Source organism: Tupaia chinensis, unplaced genomic scaffold, assembly GCF_000334495.1.
Source record: "Tupaia chinensis unplaced genomic scaffold, TupChi_1.0 Scaffold144346_1, whole genome shotgun sequence".
Lineage (NCBI taxonomy): Eukaryota > Metazoa > Chordata > Mammalia > Scandentia > Tupaiidae > Tupaia > Tupaia belangeri.
Window position 1 is genome coordinate 4200803 of NW_006204205.1, and position 24865 is coordinate 4225667.

The 24865-nt window shown below is 47.8% G+C and overlaps 1 protein-coding gene across 1 annotated transcript in view; it reads right to left on the reverse strand.

Moving 5' to 3' along the window:
* LOC102485454 (solute carrier family 22 member 4) overlaps window positions 1–24865 on the reverse strand; it is a 63996-nt gene that overhangs the window by 25817 nt on the left and 13314 nt on the right. Inside the window, exons 2-3 of the mRNA XM_027767656.1 lie at window positions 9929–10032; window positions 8441–8595 (exon numbers count right to left, since the gene is read on the reverse strand). Of these exons, the coding sequence (XP_027623457.1) occupies window positions 8441–8564 (124 nt within the window). The 5' untranslated portion in view covers window positions 8565–8595; window positions 9929–10032. The remainder of the gene's footprint in view (window positions 1–8440; window positions 8596–9928; window positions 10033–24865) is intronic.

Genomic DNA, 24865 nt, shown 5'->3' on the forward strand with positions numbered 1-24865 from the left:
CCCCCCCGCCCACCCCCGCCCCCGGCCACACACTCCCCCGGCCACACACGCCCCTGGCCACACACTTTCCTGACCACACACGCCCCTGGCCACACACTCCCCCGGCCACACACGCCCCTGGCCACACACGCCCCCGGCCACACACTTTCCTGACCACACACGCCCCTGGCCACACATTCCCATGGCCACTCACTCCCCTGGCACACTCCCCTGGGCACACTCCCCTGGCCATTCACGCCCCTGGTCACACACTCCCCAAACTCCACGGAGCTTTCCCAGGACACCGCAAAGACCCAAGACCATTCTGTGTCAGCACTGCATTGAGGGCAGGCAGGCACAGTGGTGCCTTCGGTGCAGAGCACACAGCGGCACCAATTCTTCCAGAGACGTTGCCTGGCCCTGCAGCAGGGGAGCCCGAGAACAAGCTCCTCTGTCACGGAGCTCCAGGCCTTTTCCAGAGGCCACTCTTGGTCCTCTGCCCCAGGGGCGGAGATCTGGCCAATGGCAACAGCTCTGCCTTTTGTTTGGGATCCGCCTACAGGACAGAAAATACAAAGCAGATCATTCAAGGGTCATTCAAGCTCACCAGTCATGTTTGTGAGCCCCAGCACAGCTCAGGGATTCAGAGTTAATTCCAGAGACATCACAAAACGACTTCCTCTGGTTTCCTGTCCCCATTGCCTGCCTGTCCCCATCCCACATCCTTCTGCCTGAGAGAGCTGTCACAGTTGCTTCCTCCTGAGCAGCTATTTTAAAAGGCCAGGCTGACAGATGCTGCGTCCCTCATGCCATGTCGCAGACAGCCCTCAACACCCAGGCCACTTCTCAGCCTGTACATTCACTGCCAAGGACGGGGCCTGACTTGGAGGCGCGAGTGTCATTCCTAGGTCTTTTCTTACCGTTTTAATAACCTGCTGACCAGGCCCTGGTTTCTATACCCTCTGGCTGTGATTACGATATGGACGTGAGTGGGAGGTGGACCATGCCATGTTTTCAACACCTTTTGGCTGTGATTATGATATGGACATGAGTGGGAGATGCTGCATTCCCACGTAGAGAATCAGAAGAGAGGGCCCGACAGGTAGCGTGGTGGTTAAAGATGCTAGACTCCCACATGGCCGGCTACAGTTCAAGTCCCGGACCTGGTGGCTTGTTTTCTCACTTTCCCTCTCTCTCTGTTTCTGTCTCTCTCTGACCAAACTTGAAAATAGTAACAATAAATAAATAAATAAATAAGTAAAATAGTTGTTAAAAAAAAAAAAAGAGTGAAGCAGCAGAGGATTTGATTGTGGAGAAGAGAGCGCACACAGGACCAAATGAGAATCTTGTAGAACTGCAAGGCCAAGGGCGCTCCCTCACACCGTGACAACCTGGATAATGGGGGAGGTTATGCCACTGGGTCCCTGGAAATTGTCCCTGCTTAAGCTGTGTCAGACCAGAACAGAGCTGTTCCAACTTTACAGAGAATCTGTGGCGGACAGAAGCTGTATAAGCCCACCTCACTGCTTCCCATAGAACAACAGGGACAGCGTGGACCTACATCGGTCCCCGCAAGCATTACTGCCAGCTCTCTGACTTGTGGACAATGGCCCTTCCCTAACCTCACGTTGTCATCATCGTCTTCACAGCTAGCATTTTTTTTCTTTGAGTAGTTACTTTAAGCCAGGTCCCAGGCTAAGCATTTACATACATTACGTCTTCAACTCTTCACAGTTACGTAAGGACTAATATTTCTCTCATTTTACACATAATCAGCTGAGACTTAAAGAGCTGAAGTAGCTGCCCAGATGCACATGTACGTATTGAGTGGTGTAGTCAGGGTTTACGCCTGATCTGTTTGATCGATGGAAACTGTTCTAGCCTACAAGAAAAAAAAAAAAAAATCACCTGCAGCAAAGCCTCAGCCTTAGAAAGCAGAGATTCCAGCAGAGACACAGGAGGAGATGAGAGAGACTTTCAGAAGTGAGGATTGGCATTTTCCTTTTGGGGCTGGCCACTGAACGAGCTAGAGGCCGGCTAGCCTTCCTGAGGAACACTGGGAGAGAAGCTCTGGATCTCTGCAGCTGCAGCAAACTTTCCTTGTACTCATCTGGCACGGAGATGGATGACAGAGGTGACTCCAGGCTCTGCTGACTGGACATCCCCACCCTGGACTCTTCTCTTTGGTTTTCTGCTCCTAGGGAAAACACCCAGGTTGGTCTCAGTCTCCTTGGGTCTCTGAGTGTCTCTTGGAAGTGAGACTTTGGCATTGAAGCCAAAGGGTCATCCTGGCCAAGATGAGGACCAAAGTAGCCCTAGGAGTGTTTCCATGACCTGTGGCCTGTATCTATACCTGAGCATTCTTCTCCAGGAGGGAGTAACTCAGAGCAGCCAGGCTCACTTCTGTGTAGATCAGGGTCCCTCTGCTGTGGTCAGTCCTAGGAACTACTGAGCCCCAGCAACAAGGAGCCAGGACATGCACCTCCATGGATGACCAACAGGGGGTGCAGTAGGCTCCAGCTCAAAACACAAAGCTGGGGCCCATCCATGGTATGGGGCGCTGGATCCCACATGGTCCATTGTGCAGTTAGGTCCCAGACCAGCGGCTTGGAAAATACACAGGCGCATGTGTGTGTATGCCCAAAATCCCAACGGGAGAGAAAAATGGAAAGACTGCATCATGGTTGTTCCTTATGAGAGGTGCTTTTCCACTTTTCCTCTTTTTCTGTCTCTCTGGTGATTGCACCTGTCCTCTGGCAAAAGTTTTAAGAAATTATTTTATTGAGACCAGCAGTTAGTGTAATGGCTATGTCACTGGACTCCCATGTAGTCGACTGCGTTTCGAGTCCTGGACCCGGTGGCTTAAACTCACGCCGGGCGCGTGTGCATGTGTGCCCAAGGTCCCGAGAGGAGAATGGAGGAGAAGAGATTGCGGCGTGGCCATCCCCCCTGGGGGATGATTTCTCGCTTTCTGTCTCTCTGTCTCTCTCTGTCTTTCTGGCGAGCGCATGTGCCCTATAGCAAAGAAAAAAAAAAAGAAATGATTTAATTTAATTTAATTAATTAATTTATTTATTTTTAATTTGACCAGAGAGGGGCAGAGAGAGAATGAGAGCAAGAGCAAGAGAGAGAGAGAAAAAGTGAGAAAGCAAGCTGCCAGGTCCAGGACTCAAACCGTGGTTGGCCAGGTGGGAGCCCAGTGCCCTTAACTACCATGCCACCTGCCAGCCCCCTCTGGCAAAATTTTGAAAAGAAGAAAAGAGAAGAGACGGTGGTGCAGCTGCTAGGATACGGGTGAGACCCACCATGCTGGGCTGGTGGTACCCTTCGTCAGGCTGTGGAGAAAGCCGGGCTCCTTCAACTGTGCTACAGATCGAGTATCCCGTATCTGAGGTGTCTGGGACTAGAGGTGTTTCAGAGAGTCGGAAGAAACCTTTCCCACCTGTGCATACCCAGCTAGGTTATCTGCCCCGCCCTGTGCAACCCACATCCTCAGGGACAACCACACCTGCCTCTGCTGAGCAGACAGCGAGCTCCTCGGGAATAGATGGGGGAGTCCTTGCTCTTCCCGGGGTCCCCCCCCTGTTCTTCCCTCACACAATTCTATGCAAACGAGGGGGGCCTGTAAATGTCTGCATCATGTTTATGTATCTATTCCCCAGCTCATCCCTTGAAGATTTGGAGGCAGTTTATAATTTTAATACAATAAAATAATGGTCACATTACAGTAAAATACAAAGAAAGTTATGCTTTGGAGAAAAGAGCAAAAATGTATAGCCGATGATGTCAAAATCAGTCTGGCTGTTCCTCAAAAAGTTTCACATAGTCATCACTTGACCTTAGCCACAGAAACCTGTATACTCGAATGTCCATAGCAGCACTGTTCACAATGGCCAAGAACAGAAACCGCCCAGCCCTTCACCAGCTGGTGAATGGATGAACAAGATGAGCTGTGTTCATACAGCGGGAGGCTGATTCATGCTACGACATAGGCTATTCTTGAAACATTAAGGGAAGGAAGAGAGTCACAAAGACCACACAGTATATGATTCCGTCATGTGAAATGCCCAGGATAGGCAAACCCGTGCAGATGGGAGTAGATTAGTGCTGGCTGGGGGGCACAAGGGAGTGACTGCTAATGAAGACAGTTTCTTTTTGGGGTGGTAATGTTCTGGTGTTAGAGTAGAAGGTTGTACAGCCTTTGTGTGTATACTGAAAATCAGGCCAGCAGGTAGCATGGAGGTTATGGCAGCTGGATCCCATATAGCTGACTGTGCTGTTCAAGTCCTGGACCCAGCAGCTTGAAAACCACACTGGGTGCATGTGCATGTGTATCCAAAGTCCCAAGAGAAAAATGGAAAATGGAGAATGGCGGCATGGTCAGCCCCCCTGTGGGGCGATTTCTCATTCTCTCTCTCTCTGGAAAGTACATCTGCCCTATAGAAAACTAAAAAAAAGATAAATACACACACACACACACACACACACATACACACACATATATATAAATATATAGAAACATATATAGAAATATAAATACATAAACATATATGCATACAAATACCACTGAATTACATACTTTGAAAGAGTGATATCGGGACCAGAAGATGGCATAATGGCTATGTTGCTGGACTCCCATGTAGTCAACCGTGCCTTGAGTCCTGGATCTGGTTACTTAAACTCACGCCAGGTGCGTATGCATGTGTGCCCAAGATCCCAAGAGGAGAAAGGAGGAGAAGGGATTGCGGCGTGGCCATTCCCCCTGGGGGGTGATTTCTCACTTTCTGTCTCTCTGTCTCTCTCTGTCTGGCTGGCGAGCGCATGTGTCTCTCTCTGTCTTTCTGGTGAGCGCACGTGCCCTATAGCAAAAGCCTCCCCCCCCCTGCAAAAAAAAAGGAGTGAATATCATGGTATGCAAATTTGTTGCAGATTGAATGTTTATGTCCCTCCCCCACCTTCATTACTCATATGTTAAACCCTAACCCCTTGGGTGGCTATATTTGAAGTAAGAAATTAATTAAAGATAAAGAGGTCATAAGACGGGCCCGATTTGATAGGATTAATGTCTTGTGAGAAGAGAATCTCTCTCTCTCTCTCTCTCAGCATTTGCTCACAGGGAGGCCGCAGTCCACTCTGCAGCCCCAGGGGAGCCCTCACCAGATACCAGCCCTGCCACCGACATCTTGATCTTAGACTTCCACTCTCCAGAACTACAGACAAATTTCTGCTGCTCGACCTATCCAGTCTGTATTTTGTTATGACATCTCAAGCAGACTAAAAATTATATTTCAATTTTAAAATATTTTAAAAATACATGCTGATAATAGCTTCGTACCTAATCTAGTTAAATTTCAATTTTCCCTGAGCTTCCGTGGTATGCAAAGCTATAAAAGAAAATGTCATCAGATACACACTTAAAGAAAAGAAGGCCATTTAGTCCTCGGAGGAAGCAAAGTTCTGAATAATTCAGCAACCCCAAAGTGTCACAGGGCCTGGGGGGTGGATGCTAGGAGTACTGAGAGTACTGAAGTAATGAATCAGTCAAGACAGGAGGCCGTGAAGGTACGTTTGAGCAGCCACTTAGGGAGATAAAACAAGATGCTGCTGGCATTTTATCCAGAGTGCTGTGGGCAGGTGGAAGGCGTCATTCCTGGGAAACAGTCGGAGACTGTGAGAGGAGCCAGAGTGTGGGCAGGATCTGAGGGGCCACTTCCTCCTGAGCCAGTGTTGTTCTGGCAGTGCCACTGTCCCAGCTGCACCCACGTGATGTTGCTTGGGTAGCATCATTCCTTTCTTCTGTTTTCTAGTCTCCTATTACTCAGCAGTCTTGTTCGCTTTTTAAAAAAGTTGTGCTAGCAGGCATGTGTGCTCACCAGAGAGAGACAGAGACAGAGAGAGAGGGAAAACAGGGAAGCACCTCCCCCATGGGGGTGGCTATGGTGCAATCCCTTCTCCATCTCTCCTTTTGGAATTTTGAGCATGCATGCACATGCTCCTTACGTGTTTTTCAAGCCACTGGGTCTGGGGCTCCAGCTGCACAGCCAGCCATGTGGGATCCAGCCCCTTAACTACCACGCCAGTGGTCAGCCCAGTCACTCGTTAAAAGCAATGCAAGAAGACCTGTCACTGCACCACGTTGGAGGTGGGAGAAATTCAGCTTCCTAAATCAATACGAGGACTTCGAAGACCGAGATGATCATCGCAGAGCCTCGTCACTCATGTCTAGAACCAGAAGGCAAACGTGAGAGGACAGACAGAACTTCTCACTACCCTTCAGTTTGTTTCAGGCAAACAAAACCTAGAATGCGGCTATTCTGGCCCTGAAACACCAGAGGGCGCTACTGCACTGTGGCTAAGCCAGAAGCCACCTCGTCCTTACGTGGTAACTTGCTCAAGCCAGCTCTTGGGGGAGGGGGTTGTCGCTAGCTGCTCCAGGGAAGGCAGGTTTTCAGGGGACGACCCTCAACTTTCAGACGGGAAGAACCTAGCACAATCTCATACCAGGGCATGGAAAGTCAACAGAGTACAATGGAGCACAGCCAGGGAGACTCCCAGAGCACTTAAAATACGCTCGCCCAGGCTCGGGGAGGCCCCTGTACCCGTATCCAGCCTGCTGCTTGCTGGCTTGACACACCTGAGCTCCCACCCCTTTTCCATGGCCTGACTCTCCCTGGGGTCTCTTACCCTCTCAGCCCTGCACGTAGGATCATGAGCTGCACAGGGGGTAGGGAAGGGAATGGATAGTAGTGTCCAATCCACTGGGCAGGCCTCTCCTGCAGGAGGCCTGGGGTGTGCTCTCCCTGCCTGACCCGGTCACAAAGGGGAGAGAGACTCCAAGCCCCTGAAGCACCCTTTGTCACTGGAAACGAGGCCTCAGTGTTGGCTATTCCCAGAACCAGGGGATGCCACTACCTGGCACAAATGCCAACCTTGCTCCCAGTCCCAGCGACAGGGCTCCTCTGGCTTCCCTGTGACTCCCTGTGTCACAGGTCATCAGGTCTGCCTGTGATAGGGGTCTGCAGGCCTGGGACAGAGTCCTCCTTCTGGGGCAGGCCTGCTTAGTTTCTGGTATGGGTCTGGCTGAAGCAGGGTCATACATTGGGCTCTTTATAGGAAGGATCGCCACAGATAGATGGATTTAGGACAGGAGAACATAGGCTTTGCTATGTGACCTCAGGGCCCACGGGACATTCAGAAGTTGTCATTTCTGTCCCAAATTCTTGCAATCTCTTGTTTCTAGCTCCTCTGGCCTGAAGCTCCCTGTACCCTCTACCAGAATGATCTTCAGGAAAATCTTGCCCCCTCCTTCTCACTGCTGGGAGAACAGCCTCCCTCTTGCTGGGGCCTGGCTGGAGTGTACCATCTGCTGGAATCATGCGGCTTCAGCATGCTCGTCCCTCCTCTGCCATGCCCTCCTCCCCTCTGCAAGCACTGAGACTGGGCCCATGGCAAGGGGCTCTTCACAAATAATTAAAGGAGTGGAATGTGAACCCTCCATCTTTGGCAGCCTGACAGAGGATGCTCACGCCTTCCGCTAATAAAGCACAGCCTCTCCAAAGCCGGAGGATCGTCCAGCCTCTCCACAGCAGAGTCCCCTAACTAGACTCATGCTTTTGCAGCAAGACGGCCAGATTATGTGAGAGGGGCACTATTATCGGTTACACTGTGACAACAGGGGTACACTGGGACAGGGCAGAGCCTGCCAGAATGTGCTGTCACATCAGAGATCTAGGCATTGCTGTGTGTCATCCCAGAGGTGCCCCTTGGAGACCCTAACTCCAGGGGATGACCCTCATCCACTTGCCTGGCACTCGCCTCACTTCCTCCCAGGAGAAGGTGAGGGCCCTGGGGCCTGGTCATGGCCTGGTAGCTGCCGAGTCTCCCTCATGCCTCCTGCTATTCCTGACAGCAAGGCCGCCACTGGAGACAGGCCTGCTATCAGCGTGGTGCTGCTCGTCCTGCGTGCAGCTGATATGCTCAGTGGGTGGGCTCTGACTCAGCATGGAGCAGACCTGCCCCACGATGGTGGCCAGCACCAAGTCCTCCTGTCTAGCATGTGCCTCCCCACCTGTGTACCAGCCACACCAACTGCCCCAAGCCCCTTCATAGGTCACCAGGAAGAAGCTCAGAGCAAAGGCACCCCCAGGCCACCCCTTCTTCAGAATCCCCTCCTCTGTGCCTCTCCCAAGCCCTGTGCCCCAGAATGTGCCTCAGTGATTGTATGGCTGGTTCTTGCCCGCTCTGATTCCCCACTGCATTTTAGGGCCCTGCACAATGCAGGCTCCCCGTGAGTGCCCGCCCAGGCTGTCTGACTCAGAGAGCACGTGGGACAGGATAACCCCCTCCCCAGCCCACACAGAGCTGAGGCTGATCAAGCTGTGAGGCACAGCCCAGGGGCCTCCTCTCTCCTGGCCTTTCGGGGTTGAAGGCAGAAACCCCGGGTCTCAGAAGCCACTCCTACCTAGGATGAAGGCTACCACGTAGTTGGAGATCTGGCCCATGCCCACGATGACAAATAGCACAGTGAACATCTCCCAGTTGATGGAGAAAATCTGCAGGAAGCTGAAGCCAGTCTGCACAGCCATGGTTGCAAAGAGAATGCTCTTCCTGCCAAACCTACAGAACACAGTGGGATGCAAAATGTGAGACGTGTAGGTTGTTGCAAGGCTGTTACTCAAGCTCCAATCAGGCATCTGCAGACTACCCTCCCACACACACCCCCTCCAAGGGCTCTCACGGACTTTTCTCCCTGACACAGACTCCCAGCTTCCTTCTTGGTGAGGCCCCAGCTGTCCGTCTGCTCAGGTGATACCTTTTGAGATTCTAGGCTTACTGTGAAGGCACCAGGACCTGGAGTCACCTGGAAAGCTTAAAAAAGACTAATGCCAGCACTTTGCTTCCTGAGATGCTTACTTATCTGGGATGGAATCTGAGTACTGGGATTTTTTTAGTTTCCCAGAGGGGCCAGCAGGTGGCGTGGTGGTTATGGCACCAGACTCCTACACAGCTGACAGCGGTCCACGTCCCAGACCTGGTGGCTTGTTTTATCACTTTCTTTAATTTTTTTCTATCTCTCTGCCTCTCTCTAGTGAGCTCATGTGTCCTGTAGCAGATTTTTAAAAATAACTACAATAAATAAAAATAAATAAGCTTTTAAAAAGTTTCCCGGATGAATCTAATACGTAATCAAAATTGCAGACGACTGCTCTAAGGGAAGATAGAGCTTTCGTCAATGTCTGTTGGCGACACTGTACCTGGGTTAAGTGTTCACTTCACATTTTGGTAGTGACCAGAGGGTAGAAAGGAGCACAGGTGTGAGAACGGCCTCCTGGCCTATTTTCCAAATGTGGGTCTCAGGCTGGGGAGCGGGCAGGGACCCGCACCGCTCTGGGAAGCCTCTGAGGACACAGTCTTTCAGCACTTGCACCTTCCTGCTCTGCTCACCACAGGACACACAGGGGCAGGGATGTGTTTCCTGCACCCACCACTCCAGGAGGCCGCAGCAGCCCGGCTGTCTGCGGATTTGGCACCCAGCCGCGGCAGTGGGCGAACTGGTGCCCCCTGTCCAGCATGACCTAACAGCTGTCCATGGACAGATCACATCATCCACCTCTTGCCCCGGACACAACTCGCAGAGGTGAGGTTAGGGCGGGGAGGGCAGCACCGTGTTTTACGAAGGAGTTTGTGGTATGAGGGCCCCACTTTCCAGTGGGCCAGTGGCCTCTCCCTGACCTTGGCCAAGGTCCCGGATGTACAAGGGAGAATGAACAAAGGTAGGTCCAGGCAAAGGGGCGATGGCAAGATGAACGGGAGCTGCTCCTATCCCCGAGGCAGGGACCCGAGGAGTTCCCTTTCTCTGGGTGCAAACATCCTGAATTCAGTCAACCTCAAGAAGGGCAGTGAATGGCAGGGACCCCACCCCACATTCCCTCCTTCCCAGTGTCCTTACCTGTCGGACAGCTGCCCGGACACAAAGGAGCCAAGGAGTACGCCGACAAAGAACAGGGAGGCGGTGAGGGGCGTCTTCCAGTCATCGTCACACACCAGATTCCACTGCCAAGGAAGACAGCGTGGAGAGTGAGCCAACCCTGCAGCAGGCCCAGCCCCGCCCAGGCCGAGGGGATCTTAGCACGGCTGCCAGCCAGGCCCTCCTCCCCTGGGCCAGGCTGTGGTCTCTGTGAAAGGGCACAGGCCTGCAGCCACAGGGTGGATTCCTGGCTCTACTGTGTATTGGGGCCACTAACCTGGGGGATGACACTGCTGTCCCTGAGACTCAGCCTCCCCTTCCAAAAGGGAGGGAGACGGCTCCTCCTCTGCTTATATTACAGCAAGAAACGAGCTGAGGCCACGGCTGGGACTGGGGATCCCTCACCTGGGAGGCTGTATGAAGCAAAGTTGGCATTGCCCCTTCAGCTCAGGGCCCAACGGTGGTACAATTGGTAACAAACTGAACTGCAGGCTGGAAGCCATATGGCCAGCTGCCGGTTTGGATCACAGAGTTGGCCTGAAACATGCAGCGTGCATGTGAGCGTGTGTGGCTGTGATCCCGATGAACTGGAGGGTCAGGGAAGGGGTGGTGAAATGATGAGACTGTCTAAAGAGGTCCTCTCTCATGCGTGTGCATGCAATCATGAATAAAATAAATACATAAACAAAAGCTAAAAAAAGAAGAAAAGGCAGTAACCCACAGTGGAGGGAAGGTGTTTGAGAAGTTGAAGGGTGGGGCATAGGGCACAATTCTTGGTCCATGGGTAAAAATGTCCTCTCCTGGGAATAGCAGTTAGCGTAATGGCTATGTTGCTGGGCTCCCATGTAGTCCACTGCGGTTCACGTCCCAGACCCGGTGGCCTAAAACTCACACCGGGCGTGTGTGCGTGCGTGCCCAAGATCCCAAGAGGAGAATAGAGGAGAGGAGATTGTGGTGTGGCCATCCCCCCCGGGGGGTGATTCCTCGCTTTCTGTCTCTCTGTCTCTCTCTGTTTCTTTCTGGCGAGTGCGTGCGCCCTATAGCAAAAACCTCTCCAAAAAAATAAAACAACAAAGATGATTTTCAGAGTATGTGTGTATAATCCCCAGTCCCAGAACCACACATTCCCAAATTCATTTTCTGTTACTCCTAATTAATTGTTCAATGGTTTGTTAAGCATCCATGTGCCTAGCCCTGTGCAAGTATTAATCATCTAAAACATAATTACACAGACTACGTAGGCTTTAGAATGCTGTCCTTGTGGTGGGGCAATGAGGAGGAGGGGTGCCTCTGTCCCTCTCTAGTCAGAGAGCAAGGGTGAAGTGGCCCAGAGCAGAGCTCGCCCCTCACACGTGCACACTTGATCTGTCCTGCAAAGCATGCTTGACCTGGAGCCCCGTGGGGGCAGACAATGTGTCCTTCTTGTGCCCCACACAGAGCATGACCTGGAGCAGGTGCTCAATGTCAGGTGAATAAATGACTAAAGAAGTCGTTTGGCCAATCCCCTGGGAGAACCTGGGCCGGTCACGTCAAGCTCTGTGCCTTCATTCCTTCACCTGTAAACGAGGATGAAAAAAGCACCACCCCCCATGCTGGCAGAGATGCCATGAGGTGGCATGAGGCTTCCTCTCACAGTGCTCACAAAGCTGGCTGGAAGGCCAACCCCAGCTCTGCAGGCAAAAAACAGGGACCAGGAACTGGCCTCTGCCCTTGCAGATGCGATCCAAGGATAAACCTCAGTCCAAACCTAGCGGCGAGCTGCTTTGCCTGGGGTGCCTGCATCGGCTTCAGGAAGAGGATAAGCCATCTAAAATTGTATGGCCAGATTCATGTGGCCTGCCATCTTACAGATCAGAAATGGTAGACGGGATATGTGTCTGAATAAATGGCCATCTACCGGGACCAGCAGTTAGCATAATGGCTATGTCGCTGGACTCCCACGCAGTTGACCGCGGTTCACGTTCGGGACCCAGTGTCTTAAACTCACGCTGGGTGCATGTGCGTGCGTGCCCAAGATCCCGAGAGGAGAATGGAGGAGAAGGAATTGCGGAGTGACCATCCCCTCTGGGGGGTGATTTCTCGCTTTCTGTCTCTCTGTCTCTGTCTGTCTGGTGTGCGCACACGCCCTATAGCAAAAACCTCTCAAAAAAAAAAAAAAAGGGGCCATCTACCTCCAAAAGTAACTGGCTAGAGCTTCAGAAAGAGCTTGGGATCTGCCCCTGATACTTAGAGGGATGAGTGCTCAAGACCCCACGCTGTGATGGATGAGCCATTTTTCAGAAGGGTAAACCGAGGCTATGAAATTAAGATCTGTCTGCAGTCATAGCAAGAAAATGGGCAGAGCAGATGCCAACACAGGTCTCAGAACTCAAACTTGTGCCCAGAACTCAACTTTGGACATGAACTTCAAACTTCAAATGAGCTTATTAAATACGATCCCGTATAATTCTTCAAGGAATGTGACATCAGGAGACAATTACCCAAGGACTATGGGAAGAAGGCCTTCATCACCACCCTTCGCCTTGGACAGAGCCAAGAAAACCTCAGGCTTGGTAGAAATATTAACGTGTCCATTATCAACCACTACCATGCCATCTGCAGTTGAGCACAAAAGCTCTTCCAATAATCATGTGTTCTCTTTTGTGGTTTCAAAAGTATTTTGGTGTCAGGACTTTGCCTTAGGGGAGGATAGATAGGATTTACAGACAGAAAACTGTCAAATATGTAGCCAGGCATTGCAAAAGTTTAATTCACAGGCCCAGAGCCTGTGAATTTTTCAACTCCTTATTCAGAAATGATTGAGGATTTCAAGACATCAAGAGCAGAGCTCTGAAACCAAGTTGGGGCTCAGTGTGACTGCACGGATTGTACACCCATGAAGCTGGCTCTGGTGGCTCTTTGGGAAATGGAGCAGAGACAGGAAGGAGAAGTTCTGGGAAGGAGAAGGAGAAGGCCAGCCCCCGACTGCTCTCCTTTCTGGAGACCATGCAGTCATGGGTCTAGGTCCTGCTTTCCTCCCTGAAGAGCCCAGGAAGCCCCATCAGCACCAGGCAGCACAGGAGGAGGCCACGCGCACGCAGTGGTCACTTGCCCCAAGCCATGTGGGGTGCCATCTGCCTTTGGAGGTCCTGTAGCACTGGCAGGGGAGGTGGCTAGAGCTCATGGCTGCCCATGGTTGGATCTAGGGCTCTCCTTTGGGTATGCCCAAGGAGTCTTTTTGGAAAGTTGTGAGGGTTCTAGTAGTAGGACACAGGATCGATTGTCAGGCAAAGTTCCATCTGGGTTCACAGGGTTCACAGGAGTTCAGTCAGCTAGCCAGGAGACGGGTCTTTCTTCCAGTGGACTGTTTTTGGGGAGGCAACGCCCTACCTCCCCAAGCTCTTTGGGGTTCAAGGAGTGTGTCTTAGGTCCCCATTAGCTATGGCCCAGAAAACTCCCTCTGGTTAACAGTGACTTGGTAGACCCAATGAGAGAGTCTTTTTTTTTTTTTTCTTAATTGCCAGAGGGTGGGCGTGTGTGCTCTCCAGAGATAGAAAGATAAAGAGAGAGAAGGCACCTCCCCATGGGGTGTGGTCACACTGCAATTCTCTCTCCATTTCTCTATTCCTTTGTGATTTCGGGCATGCACAGGGGCCTAATGTGTTTTCCAAGCTGTAGGGCTGGATTCCACCCATGGTTGACCTTGTGGGATCTGGTTCCCTCAACCACTAGGCTCTAGGGGCCAGCCCTCTTTTTTTTCCCCCCTTAAATTTATTTATTTATTTATTTATTCATTCATTCATTCATTCATTTTTATAAGGGTGAGAGACAGAGAAAGAAACACCCACAGTGAGGTTTCCTGCTGTCATTGCCTCCAGCCTTCCCAGCCAGCCAGATCCCAGGCACACGTGTGCCCGGAACATACAAGTCAATGGCGAAGCCAAAGTGGCAACCTTCCACACGGATCCGGCTGCTCTTGTGCAGCGCATTACTGCCCCACCACCATGGCGGCCTGTGAGATGGTCTTGTTCTTGATGGGACAGAACCACTCTTGTAGGTGCTTGCACATGTCTGAATACACATGCACAAACAGACAGACAGCTCAGGCTGATAGTGAATATCCTGGGTGAGCTGGCTGGCACTGCTCTGGAGTTATGCTTTCAAATCAAACACTAACATTTTCAAAACATATTTCCCCCCTCTCCCCTGTGGAACATGCCCATTAGCTGGTCTAAGCTGTGTGGGGGAGGGACACTGGCTGTGCCTTCCTGTGGCTACGATGACCATTCAGTCCTTAGGGCCTCCAACCAAGGTGCTTACAACAGAGCAGTGAGCTCCACGCAGCTGGGCCTTTCTGCTCTGCTTTAAGAAATAAAAATCCAGGTCACAGATTTTTATTTCTGTGAATAGGTGATGGGAGGTCACTCTGCATAGAAGCACACGTCTCTCATGCCTCCCACCAGTGACAATAATGGAATGACAACTACAGCACGGTGAGTACACACTGAGTGCCTTGTGCCACCTCATGGCATCTCTGCCAGCATGGGGGGTGGTGCTTTTTTCATCCTCGTTTACAGGTGAAGGAATGAAGGCACAGAGCTTGACGTGACCGGCCCAGGTTCTCCCAGGGGATTGGCCAAACGACTTCTTTAGTCATTTATTCACCTGACATTGAGCACCTGCTCCAGGTCATGCTCTGTGTGGGGCACAAGAAGGACACATTGTCTGCCCCCACGGGGCTCCAGGTCAAGCATGCTTTGTAGGACTGATCAAGTGTGCACGTGTGAGGGGCGGGCTCTGCTCTGGGCCACTTTACCCTTGCTCTCTGACTAGAGAGGGACAGAGGCACCCCTCCTCCTCATTGCCCCACCACAAGGACAGCTAAAGCCTATGTAGTCTGTGTAATTATGTTTTAGATGATTAATACTTGCACAGGGCTAGGCACATGGATGCTTAACAAACCATTAAACAATTAGGAGTAACAGAAAATGAATTTGGAAATGTGTGGTTCTGGGACTGGGGATTATACACACATACTCTGAAAATCATCTTTGAACTCTCCAACTTTAGCCTTTGCCAAAGCCATAAAAGACCATAAAGATAAGCCTATCCTCTGACCTGTATAGGATGGCAAGCTCTGGAAGGAAATCTGATATTAAGCAAAGCTCACAGGTTTTTCTGGGTTCTGCCCCTCTGGCTGTGTCTTTGGGCCACTCTCACTTCTATCAGCCTGCTTCTTCATCTTCAAAGAGGTGACAATAACCCCTCTCCTGGGTTTGTCGTGTGCATTGGACAGGAAATGTAAGCAGAGCATCTGACACGTTAAAGGCTAATTAAATGGTACTTCCTTTCTACAAACCTCATGCCTTTGTACTAAGCAAAACCAGGACTTAGAACAGCATGGATGAATAAGCAAAGCAGGTTACACTTAAACCTGACTAGGTAAAAGAGGTTCTCAGACATAAGAATTCTTCCATTCAATTACTAAAGCTAATTGTAGTAAGAAATGCTCTTACCATATATATAAAATCCTTTTATAAACAGACTTCAATTCCAGAGATGAATGAATAAAAAAGAAGCAATGTTCCACTGAAGAATGAAAATGGATTTTTTTTAAAAGAGATTTTTGCTATGAGGTATGTGTGCTCATTGGAGAGACAGAAAGCAAGAAATCACCCCCCTGGAGGGATGGCCATGCTGCAATTCCTTCTCCTCCTTTCTCCTCCTGGGATTTTGGGCATGCATGCACATGCACCCAGTGTAAGTTTCAAGTCTCTGGGTCTGGGACTTGAACCACAGTGGACTACATGAGAGTTCAGTGACATAACCGTTACGCCATCTGCTGGTCCTGAAAATGGATTTTTTATAGTGTCCTCTTACAGTTATCCTTTATTCCAGAAGAAAAGTAAGAAGAAATAGCTAAGATCAGAGAACACATCCATCCCTATTCTTTCTTTATAACTTGGTCATGATTTAAGGCTGAAATTTCTTTGTCATCTTCAAACACAAAACAACCAAAAAAAAAGCCCTGATTATTTAATTCTTTTTGTTGATAATAGCTTTATTGAGATAATGGTTGCTTTCTGTTGTTGTTGTTGTTTTGTTTTGTTTTCTTGCAATAGGGCCCATATACTCACTGGAAAGAGAGAGAGAGACAGAGAGACAGAAAGTGAGAAATCATCCCCCAGGGGGGGGATGGCCACACCACAATCCCTTCTGCTCCATTCTCCTCTCAGGATCTTGGGCACGCATGCACACGTGCCCGGCGAGAGTTTAAGTCGCCAGGTCTGGGACTAGAACCACGGCCGACTACACGGGTGTCCAGCGATGTAACTATTACACCATCAGCTAGTCCCAAGATATAATTTACATGTTGTAAAACTCACTCTTTGAAACTGTACAATTCAGTAGTTTTTAGTATTTCACAGAATGGAGCAACCATCCACAGGATCTAATTTTAGACATTTTCGTTATCCCTAAAAAGAACCCCATTCCCAATAGCAGTCACTCCCCATTCTCTCCCCACCCCCCACCTCTGGCAACTAGTAATCAATTTCTGTCTTTATGGTTTTGCTCATTCTGGGCATCTCGCATAAGTGGAATCATAACATATGTAGTCTTTTCTGACTTGCTTCTTTCACTTAGCATGATGTTTTCAAAGTTTGACAGAGCTTGACGTGACCGGCCCAGGTTCTCCCAGGGGATTGGCCAAACGACTTCTTTAGTCATTTATTCACCTGACATTGAGCACCTGCTCCAGGTCATGCTCTGTGTGGGGCACAAGAAGGACACATTGTCTGCCCCCACGGGGCTCCAGGTCAAGCATGCTTTGTAGGACTGATCAAGTGTGCACGTGTGAGGGGCGGGCTCTGCTCTGGGCCACTTTACCCTTGCTCTCTGACTAGAGAGGGACAGAGGCACCCCTCCTCCTCATTGCCCCACCACAAGGACAGCTAAAGCCTATGTAGTCTGTGTAATTATGTTTTAGATGATTAATACTTGCACAGGGCTAGGCACATGGATGCTTAACAAACCATTAAACAATTAGGAGTAACAGAAAATGAATTTGGAAATGTGTGGTTCTGGGACTGGGGATTATACACACATACTCTGAAAATCATCTTTGAACTCTCCAACTTTAGCCTTTGCCAAAGCCATAAAAGACCATAAAGATAAGCCTATCCTCTGACCTGTATAGGATGGCAAGCTCTGGAAGGAAATCTGATATTAAGCAAAGCTCACAGGTTTTTCTGGGTTCTGCCCCTCTGGCTGTGTCTTTGGGCCACTCTCACTTCTATCAGCCTGCTTCTTCATCTTCAAAGAGGTGACAATAACCCCTCTCCTGGGTTTGTCGTGTGCATTGGACAGGAAATGTAAGCAGAGCATCTGACACGTTAAAGGCTAATTAAATGGTACTTCCTTTCTACAAACCTCATGCCTTTGTACTAAGCAAAACCAGGACTTAGAACAGCATGGATGAATAAGCAAAGCAGGTTACACTTAAACCTGACTAGGTAAAAGAGGTTCTCAGACATAAGAATTCTTCCATTCAATTACTAAAGCTAATTGTAGTAAGAAATGCTCTTACCATATATATAAAATCCTTTTATAAACAGACTTCAATTCCAGAGATGAATGAATAAAAAAGAAGCAATGTTCCACTGAAGAATGAAAATGGATTTTTTTTAAAAGAGATTTTTGCTATGAGGTATGTGTGCTCATTGGAGAGACAGAAAGCAAGAAATCACCCCCCTGGAGGGATGGCCATGCTGCAATTCCTTCTCCTCCTTTCTCCTCCTGGGATTTTGGGCATGCATGCACATGCACCCAGTGTAAGTTTCAAGTCTCTGGGTCTGGGACTTGAACCACAGTGGACTACATGAGAGTTCAGTGACATAACCGTTACGCCATCTGCTGGTCCTGAAAATGGATTTTTTATAGTGTCCTCTTACAGTTATCCTTTATTCCAGAAGAAAAGTAAGAAGAAATAGCTAAGATCAGAGAACACATCCATCCCTATTCTTTCTTTATAACTTGGTCATGATTTAAGGCTGAAATTTCTTTGTCATCTTCAAACACAAAACAACCAAAAAAAAAGCCCTGATTATTTAATTCTTTTTGTTGATAATAGCTTTATTGAGATAATGGTTGCTTTCTGTTGTTGTTGTTGTTTTGTTTTGTTTTCTTGCAATAGGGCCCATATACTCACTGGAAAGAGAGAGAGAGACAGAGAGACAGAAAGTGAGAAATCATCCCCCAGGGGGGGGATGGCCACACCACAATCCCTTCTGCTCCATTCTCCTCTCAGGATCTTGGGCACGCATGCACACGTGCCCGGCGAGAGTTTAAGTCGCCAGGTCTGGGACTAGAACCACGGCCGACTACACGGGTGTCCAGCGATGTAACTATTACACCATCAGCTAGTCCCAAGATATAATTTACATGTTGTAAAACTCACTCTTTGAAACTGTACAATTCAGTAGTTTTTAGTATTTCACAGAATGGAGCAACCATCCACAGGATCTAATTTTAGACATTTTCGTTATCCCTAAAAAGAACCCCATTCCCAATAGCAGTCACTCCCCATTCTCTCCCCACCCCCCACCTCTGGCAACTAGTAATCAATTTCTGTCTTTATGGTTTTGCTCATTCTGGGCATCTCGCATAAGTGGAATCATAACATATGTAGTCTTTTCTGACTTGCTTCTTTCACTTAGCATGATGTTTTCAAAGTTTGTCCGGGCTGCTGTTCATTCCTTTTAATGGTCTCATTCTTTTTTATGGTCAAATAACATTCCATAGTATGGGCCTACTATAGTGTATTTTTCTGTTTATCAATTGATAGACATATGGGTGGTTTCCACTTTTTGTCTATTGGTAAATAAGGCTGCAATGAATATTCGTGGACAAGATTTTTGCATGGACATATGTTTTAATTTTTCTTAGGTATATACACAGAGCGGAATTGTTGACTTATGTGGTAAGTCTGTTTAACCTTTTGCACAACTCCTGATCTGCTTTCTAAAACAGCTATACCATTTTATAATCCCAACAGCCATGAATGTGAGTTTCTATTTCTCTACAACCCTCCCAGCACTTGTTATTCTGTGTTGCTATTGTTTTTTAAGGAATTATTTTAACTTTATTTATTTATTTCACATTAACTTGACCAGAGAGGGACAGAGAGAGAGAAAAAAATGAGACAGCAAGTCACCAGGTCCAGGACTTGAACCGCAGTCAGCCATGTGGGAGTCCAGTGCTCTCAACCACCACGCTACCTGCCGGCCCCATTGTTCTTATGTGCCTTTAATTCTAGCCATTCCAGTGAGTGTGAAGAAGTATCTCATTGTGTTTTTTATTTACATATCCATAATGACATCTAACATTTTTCCATCAAATCTGTAGATCAGTTTAGGGAGTATAGCCATCTTGAACTTTCCGTTCCATGAACAGAACATGGAATGTCTTTAATCAATCATTCCTTTATTCAGCTCGTTTTTGTTTTGTAGTCTTTGGAATATAAGTTTTGCAATTTTCTGTTAAATTTGTTCCTGAAGAACTTCCTGTAGTATTTCTTCTAAGTACTAGAAACAGATGCTCAGTTTTGGTGTACCTTGGAATAGCTTTATCTCATTTTTGAAAGATAGTTTTGTTGGATATATGATTCTCAGTTGACAGTCTTATTGTTCTTTCGGTACTTAAGAATATGTTATCTCACTGCCTTCTGCCCTCATTTCCTAATGCAAAATGAAACATGAATATTATTGGAGTTTCTTTGTGCGTGACAAGTCATGTTTTTGCTGCTTTCGAAACTTTTCCTTTGTCTTTCAGCAGTTTTTACTGTAACACATTGGGGTGTGGATCTCTTTGTGGTTATTCAACATTTGACCACTGCCCAATACCCCCATGCAGGAGTAGTCATTGAGATTTATTCTGACATAGAGGTCTCTCTTGGTCATCTCTCTTTCTCTGGTTCTTTTGGGTAAACTAGCTTGGATTAGCTTCTTGTAATAGAGTGACTAGTTTCCTCTTAGTTGTTTACCACCAAAGTCTTCATTGTTTCTCAGAGCAACCTTAGGCTTGACTTTCCACACACTGTTTTTAATAAAGTTAGTTCCTGTGGGCACAGCTTCAGAGCTCTCTGTTTTTTTACACTACTTCTCTCCCTGGGCAAACTCTCTGAGCCCCTGCTCCACAGCAATGGGCAGGGAAGTGGCCTGTTTCTTCTAGCACGAATCCTTACTTTATGACTAGAAACTGGGTGGAGAGGTAGCCTCTGGTCTCTTGTGTCTTGTCTCTCCTAGCACGGGACCTCTGCCCTGTGAATAAGCTGAGACGAGGACAATCAAGGCCCCAGTATTTTCAACCTGTGGCACCTGGGTAAAGCCGTCACTCCACGGGTAGAGGCTGGGTAGAAGATGGCATCCCTTGATCTCTTGATGGCACTCGCCAGGATTTTGGCCTCTGCCACTAGAGCTCAGAGACTGGGGAGTGGAGTGAGGGGGATGGGAGGGCATTGGTTTCTCTCTTGGAGAGACATTATATACCTTGACTGGGAGCTGCGGGGAGACAGCACTTCCTTTTCTTGGCCACACCCACCTAGAGTGGACTGTCCCTCTTTCTGTGCTGGGGTAGGAGTGGGAGAGGAAGGATGAGACTTGTGAATCAAGTGCCAAAGCCCCGCTGTTCTTACCAAGACCAATATACTTTCTTCTTTTCTTTTACTTATTTTTATCCCTTTCTGTTTATTTTTTTCATAATAGACTTTCTTGAATAAATATTTCTTCATCTGCTATAAGCCCTTAGGATAATTGCCAAAGACTCTAAGAATGTGTGTGTGTGTGCGTGTGTGCGTGCACTCATACAGTGTTTGACTTATAATAATTTAATCTACTATTTTTCAACTTCACAATGGTACAAAAGTGATACAAATTCATTAGAACCACACTTAAAAATAGTAGTCAAAATGCATTTTGTGAGTCAGCCAGTAGTGTGATGATTAAGGCCGCTGGATCCCACATGTGCTAACTGTCACTTGAGTCTTGGACCGATGGCTTGATAAATATGCCAGGCAAATGTGTACGCATGCCCAAAATTTCAAAAGGAGAGAGAAATTAAGGAGAAGGGAAAGCAGCATGATCATACCCCCAAGCGAGTGTTTTCTCACTCACTTTCTCTGTCTCTCTCCAGGAAGCAGGATTACTGGCAATTTTTATAAAATGCATTTAAACTAATATTTGAACCCATTGCAGGTTCAAGAGCATAATTTTTTACCAGTTATGGTTGTTTCACTGGAGAGCGAGTCTACGGAGGTTCTCACACTGCCATTTTGGAAATCTGAATTCTTTTTCCCTCCCATACTATGTAAAATGACCCTGTACTAAAAGTTTCCTTTGAACTTTTTTTTTTTTTTTAAAAGACAGGTTTTTTGCTATAGGGCACATTCACTCACCAGATAGACAGAAAGTGAGAAATCACTCCCCAGGGGGAATGGCCATGCCACAATCCCTTCTCCTCTACTCTCCTCTCAGGATCTTGGGCATGCACACACATGTACCTGGCATGAGTTTTAAGCTGCCAGGTCCAGGACTTGAACTGTGTTGACTACATGGGAGTCCAAGGACATAACTATTATGCCATCTGCTGGTCCCATTCCTTTGTGTTTCTTAAGTAACTGGGCATTCTACTGCACCAATGTCGATGTCATCTATGATGTCATGAGGGTGGTGGCCATGAATACTGCAGCCCAGGATCAGGGAAGGTCTTAGGATCTTTTAAAATTATTTCAATTTAATTTAATTTATTCATTCATTTGTTCTTAATTTGACCAGAGATACACACATACACATACACATACACACACACACACACACACACACACACACACACACACACAGAGAGAGAGAGAGAGAGAGAGAGAGAGAGAGAGAAACCAAGTCACCAGGTCTGGGACTCAAACCATGATTGGCCATGTGGGAGTTTCCAGCACCTTAACCACCAAGCCACCTGCTAGTCCCCTCAGGATCTTTTTAATAGTTCCAGAGAGTTCTCAGGCTAAAGATTGGTGCTCCATTTCTAGGGCAATATAAATAATCTCATCAAAAGTCATTAGTTCCGGGGACCAGCAGTTAGCATAATGGCTATGTCGCTGGACTCCCATGTAGTCAACCGCGGTTTGTGTCCCGGACCTGGTGGCTTAAATTCATGCCAGGTGCGTGTGTGTGCGTGCCCAAGATCCTGAGAGGAGAATGGAGGAGAAGGGATTGCGGCATCGCCATCCCCCCCTCAGTTTTGGTGTACCTTGGAATAGCTTTATCTCATTTTTGAAAGATAGTTTTGTTGGATATATGATTCTCAGTTGACAGTCTTATTGTTCTTTCGGTACTTAAGAATATGTTATCTCACTGCCTTCTGCCCTCATTTCCTAATGCAAAATGAAACATGAATATTATTGGAGTTTCTTTGTGCGTGACAAGTCATGTTTTTGCTGCTTTCGAAACTTTTCCTTTGTCTTTCAGCAGTTTTTACTGTAACACATTGGGGTGTGGATCTCTTTGTGGTTATTCAACATTTGACCACTGCCCAATACCCCCATGCAGGAGTAGTCATTGAGATTTATTCTGACATAGAGGTCTCTCTTGGTCATCTCTCTTTCTCTGGTTCTTTTGGGTAAACTAGCTTGGATTAGCTTCTTGTAATAGAGTGACTAGTTTCCTCTTAGTTGTTTACCACCAAAGTCTTCATTGTTTCTCAGAGCAACCTTAGGCTTGACTTTCCACACACTGTTTTTAATAAAGTTAGTTCCTGTGGGCACAGCTTCAGAGCTCTCTGTTTTTTTACACTACTTCTCTCCCTGGGCAAACTCTCTGAGCCCCTGCTCCACAGCAATGGGCAGGGAAGTGGCCTGTTTCTTCTAGCACGAATCCTTACTTTATGACTAGAAACTGGGTGGAGAGGTAGCCTCTGGTCTCTTGTGTCTTGTCTCTCCTAGCACGGGACCTCTGCCCTGTGAATAAGCTGAGACGAGGACAATCAAGGCCCCAGTATTTTCAACCTGTGGCACCTGGGTAAAGCCGTCACTCCACGGGTAGAGGCTGGGTAGAAGATGGCATCCCTTGATCTCTTGATGGCACTCGCCAGGATTTTGGCCTCTGCCACTAGAGCTCAGAGACTGGGGAGTGGAGTGAGGGGGATGGGAGGGCATTGGTTTCTCTCTTGGAGAGACATTATATACCTTGACTGGGAGCTGCGGGGAGACAGCACTTCCTTTTCTTGGCCACACCCACCTAGAGTGGACTGTCCCTCTTTCTGTGCTGGGGTAGGAGTGGGAGAGGAAGGATGAGACTTGTGAATCAAGTGCCAAAGCCCCGCTGTTCTTACCAAGACCAATATACTTTCTTCTTTTCTTTTACTTATTTTTATCCCTTTCTGTTTATTTTTTTCATAATAGACTTTCTTGAATAAATATTTCTTCATCTGCTATAAGCCCTTAGGATAATTGCCAAAGACTCTAAGAATGTGTGTGTGTGTGCGTGTGTGCGTGCACTCATACAGTGTTTGACTTATAATAATTTAATCTACTATTTTTCAACTTCACAATGGTACAAAAGTGATACAAATTCATTAGAACCACACTTAAAAATAGTAGTCAAAATGCATTTTGTGAGTCAGCCAGTAGTGTGATGATTAAGGCCGCTGGATCCCACATGTGCTAACTGTCACTTGAGTCTTGGACCGATGGCTTGATAAATATGCCAGGCAAATGTGTACGCATGCCCAAAATTTCAAAAGGAGAGAGAAATTAAGGAGAAGGGAAAGCAGCATGATCATACCCCCAAGCGAGTGTTTTCTCACTCACTTTCTCTGTCTCTCTCCAGGAAGCAGGATTACTGGCAATTTTTATAAAATGCATTTAAACTAATATTTGAACCCATTGCAGGTTCAAGAGCATAATTTTTTACCAGTTATGGTTGTTTCACTGGAGAGCGAGTCTACGGAGGTTCTCACACTGCCATTTTGGAAATCTGAATTCTTTTTCCCTCCCATACTATGTAAAATGACCCTGTACTAAAAGTTTCCTTTGAACTTTTTTTTTTTTTTTAAAAGACAGGTTTTTTGCTATAGGGCACATTCACTCACCAGATAGACAGAAAGTGAGAAATCACTCCCCAGGGGGAATGGCCATGCCACAATCCCTTCTCCTCTACTCTCCTCTCAGGATCTTGGGCATGCACACACATGTACCTGGCATGAGTTTTAAGCTGCCAGGTCCAGGACTTGAACTGTGTTGACTACATGGGAGTCCAAGGACATAACTATTATGCCATCTGCTGGTCCCATTCCTTTGTGTTTCTTAAGTAACTGGGCATTCTACTGCACCAATGTCGATGTCATCTATGATGTCATGAGGGTGGTGGCCATGAATACTGCAGCCCAGGATCAGGGAAGGTCTTAGGATCTTTTAAAATTATTTCAATTTAATTTAATTTATTCATTCATTTGTTCTTAATTTGACCAGAGATACACACATACACATACACATACACACACACACACACACACACACACACACACACACACACAGAGAGAGAGAGAAACCAAGTCACCAGGTCTGGGACTCAAACCATGATTGGCCATGTGGGAGTTTCCAGCACCTTAACCACCAAGCCACCTGCTAGTCCCCTCAGGATCTTTTTAATAGTTCCAGAGAGTTCTCAGGCTAAAGATTGGTGCTCCATTTCTAGGGCAATATAAATAATCTCATCAAAAGTCATTAGTTCCGGGGACCAGCAGTTAGCATAATGGCTATGTCGCTGGACTCCCATGTAGTCAACCGCGGTTTGTGTCCCGGACCTGGTGGCTTAAATTCATGCCAGGTGCGTGTGTGTGCGTGCCCAAGATCCTGAGAGGAGAATGGAGGAGAAGGGATTGCGGCATCGC